The sequence below is a fragment of the Gavialis gangeticus genome, unplaced genomic scaffold (genome assembly GCF_001723915.1).
Source record: "Gavialis gangeticus isolate Ggan-Ray unplaced genomic scaffold, GavGan_comp1, whole genome shotgun sequence".
In the NCBI taxonomy this organism is placed as follows: domain Eukaryota; kingdom Metazoa; phylum Chordata; order Crocodylia; family Gavialidae; genus Gavialis; species Gavialis gangeticus.
In genome coordinates, this window is record NW_017729026.1 from 14,500,024 (window position 1) to 14,502,871 (window position 2,848).

Below are 2,848 nucleotides of genomic sequence, written 5' to 3' on the forward strand. Positions count from 1 at the left end.
GGGTTCTTTAAGAGTAGATGAGATGTACACCTTGCTGGGGTCGTTTGACCCCAGTACTGTTTCCTGCCATGGCAGGGGGTCAGACTAGATGATCTAGTCAGGTCCCTTCCGACCCTAGAAACTATGAAACTATGAAACCCATGCTGTCCCAGTCCACACAAAAAAACCCCCCAAACTGTACCTCAGGGGCACCAGACCACCCTGGCTTTTTAAGATTGCGCCCTCTGGCACCATGTTCTGTACCCCCCAAAATCCTGTGTCCACACTGGCATGGAGACCTGTGTACCCCGAATACTGCGCCTTCTCTGGCACTGAGGTCAGTACACATTGAATCTTGTACCCACACGGACACCAGGTCCCCACGGTGTAGTGGGGTCCCAATGAGGCTGCCTCCTTCTCCACTAGCGTTGCGCAAACTGCCAGTGTTATTCAAAAAAGCCCCATAAACAGTCTGTCCATGGGCTATAGCCACCACCAGAAAAATATGATCAAATAACGCCAGCTTATATTTACTCAGGGGTCATACTGCTGCTCCCCACCATTGGCTACTGTCCTTCCTCTGGCGTTGCAGCTGCTTCTCCGGTTTCCTCAGTAGTTCCTTCAGCCTCTGGACCACTTGCCCAGCCTCTCTGTGGAGCTCTCACACAACTCCTTCTCCCTTGGCTGCCGGGCCCCCAACTGCTGCCTAGCCCAGGGTTTTTATAGTTTTGGCCTGCCCCCTTCTGGTCACCTGATGAGCTGGCCTGGTTCAACTTTTAACTCCTACCTTACCAGCGTGCTGTGCCCAGAAAGTCCTGATCTTAAAGGGGCCAACCTGTGTTGTGGTAACAGGGCTAGGGTTCCCTGTTACAGGCAGTTTATCCCTGAATTAAATAATTGCTGCACTGCTGTGATTTAGCTTCTACTTACCCCAAGATAGAGCAGATGGGTGAAACCACAGGTAAGCTGTCTCTCAGTAATTTCCACATTTGCATCTTTTGTCTTGTTCAAATTTGTGTATCATGTTCTGAAAGCTGGATCACAAAACTACTCTAACACTTGAACAGTGGTCCACTACTTCCCCTGTTAATTAAAAATAATTGAAAAAGTAATTAAAAAGCCTTGTAGAAAAAGTCAAATTTAAGAGAGATGCTGCCCATAAATTGAATTAATAACTGCAGTCCTGGTGTATAGATATCTGTTGCTAATCCCTGCATAATCCCTATAGGTCCCCTTTGATTTGGACTCAAATTGATAGATCACATGGAGATTACTACTGCAGATTCATTTATTCATTGAATAGTAGTGTGCTCAATGCGGAAACTATTTTGTGGAATTCTGATGTCTGTGTTATGCATGGGATCATCCTAGATTATTTTAATAGTCCCTTCTAGCTGTAAGGTATGCAATTCTCAGTATACATTTAACTGAGAGAGAGACTATTTTTTTTTTTTTTTTAAATTCATTTGGTGCAGACTTAATTTTTTCTCTGTCAGTCAAGGGTTACTGTGCCATTCACCCTTTCTGCTGACCTCATCTATGCAAGTAGGACCAAAACTAAATGCATTTTTCATATATTCAGTTTTGGGTTTTACCACCCTATGATTTCATAATCATAAAGTCTCATTTTTCCTCAATTACCCATAACTGTTTCAGCTTCTTGTTTTTAGTCCTCTGTTTCTTTTAGCCTTTGCCCCTACTATCTTTCAGTCTACAGGTTGACATGAACTATACAACCACTGCTCCCTTTCAGCACAGAACGCTAACACACTATGGGCCCCTCTAAACGTACAGGTAAAGGTGTGATATGATCTAATGCACTATCCACACAGTTGTGCCTCCTGCCATGCCACATGTGCGTGGCAGGAGGCATGATTATGGGATCATATATTAGATCCCATTGTACCTCATTTCCAGTGCAGGGGGAGCCCTATCCCAGGTTCCCCATGAGCTGGCAGGAAGAAAGCTCCCACAGTTGTGTTGTTATGGTATCCTTTGAGAAGATGATATGTAAAATGTGCACAATATTTTTTTCACAAGAAGCAACAAGGGTTAAAATAACTTTAAAAATACAAATTAAATGCAGTTCAGTTTGTTTACAGTAAATATATTCATTTTAATTAAAAAAGATGTCCAGTTTTATAAGATTATTTATGAAAGATACTAGCATAATTTTTAATCCAGTTTAATACTTGTCTGATTTTTCTTTCTAACCATATCTTCAGGTATATGGAGGAAATAGTGGAGAGTACCTTATCGCTGTTGTCAATAAGATGTGAGCAAAACCGCCATGTCTCTCCAGAGCTTTTGGGTCCAGTATACTTTCTGGCTATGCTTGATATCAAAGCTGATTGGTTTAAAAAATGGATGGTAAGGGAGATTTTTTTTTGGATTTTAAAGGGTTGAATGCATAAAGATTAGGATGGATGATTAGTCCAGAGCAGGGGAGGGCAATTATTTTGGGTGGAGGGCCGCTTACTGAGTTTTGGCAAGTCATCGAGGGCTGCAAGGGTAACCCTGTCCCTTAAAAGGTGACCCCTAGTCACCATCTGGGGACTGGAAGTCTCACCCCTAGCCCCTGACCTTTGCCACCAGAAGTCCCTTCCCTTGCCCCCCGAAAGTACCCCTTTCAGCAGCGGTTTTCCATCTTGGAACCAGAAAAATACCAAATTATGTTCTAAAAATCAAATATTTACTACAACATTCATTAATTTGATTTCAGAAAAATCTTTTTGTCCTGATTTACATGTTTGTGTAGTGTACGCGGAGGTGATTGCGCAATAGCTTAAAATGACGTCTTAGTTTTGTGTATTGTAGGGGCATGTGGGTGGGTGGCTATAGGTTTGTGGGTGTGTGAGGGAGGTTGTAG

The 2,848-nt window shown here is 42.9% G+C and overlaps 1 protein-coding gene across 2 annotated transcripts in view; it reads left to right on the forward strand.

Moving 5' to 3' along the window:
• The window catches only part of TBC1D32 (TBC1 domain family member 32), a 238,286-nt gene that overhangs the window by 51,796 nt on the left and 183,642 nt on the right, over window positions 1-2,848 (forward strand). For both annotated transcript variants that reach the window (XM_019520032.1, XM_019520033.1), the window contains exon 9: window positions 2,205-2,349. In XM_019520032.1, the coding sequence (XP_019375577.1) occupies window positions 2,205-2,349 (145 nt within the window). The remainder of the gene's footprint in view (window positions 1-2,204; window positions 2,350-2,848) is intronic.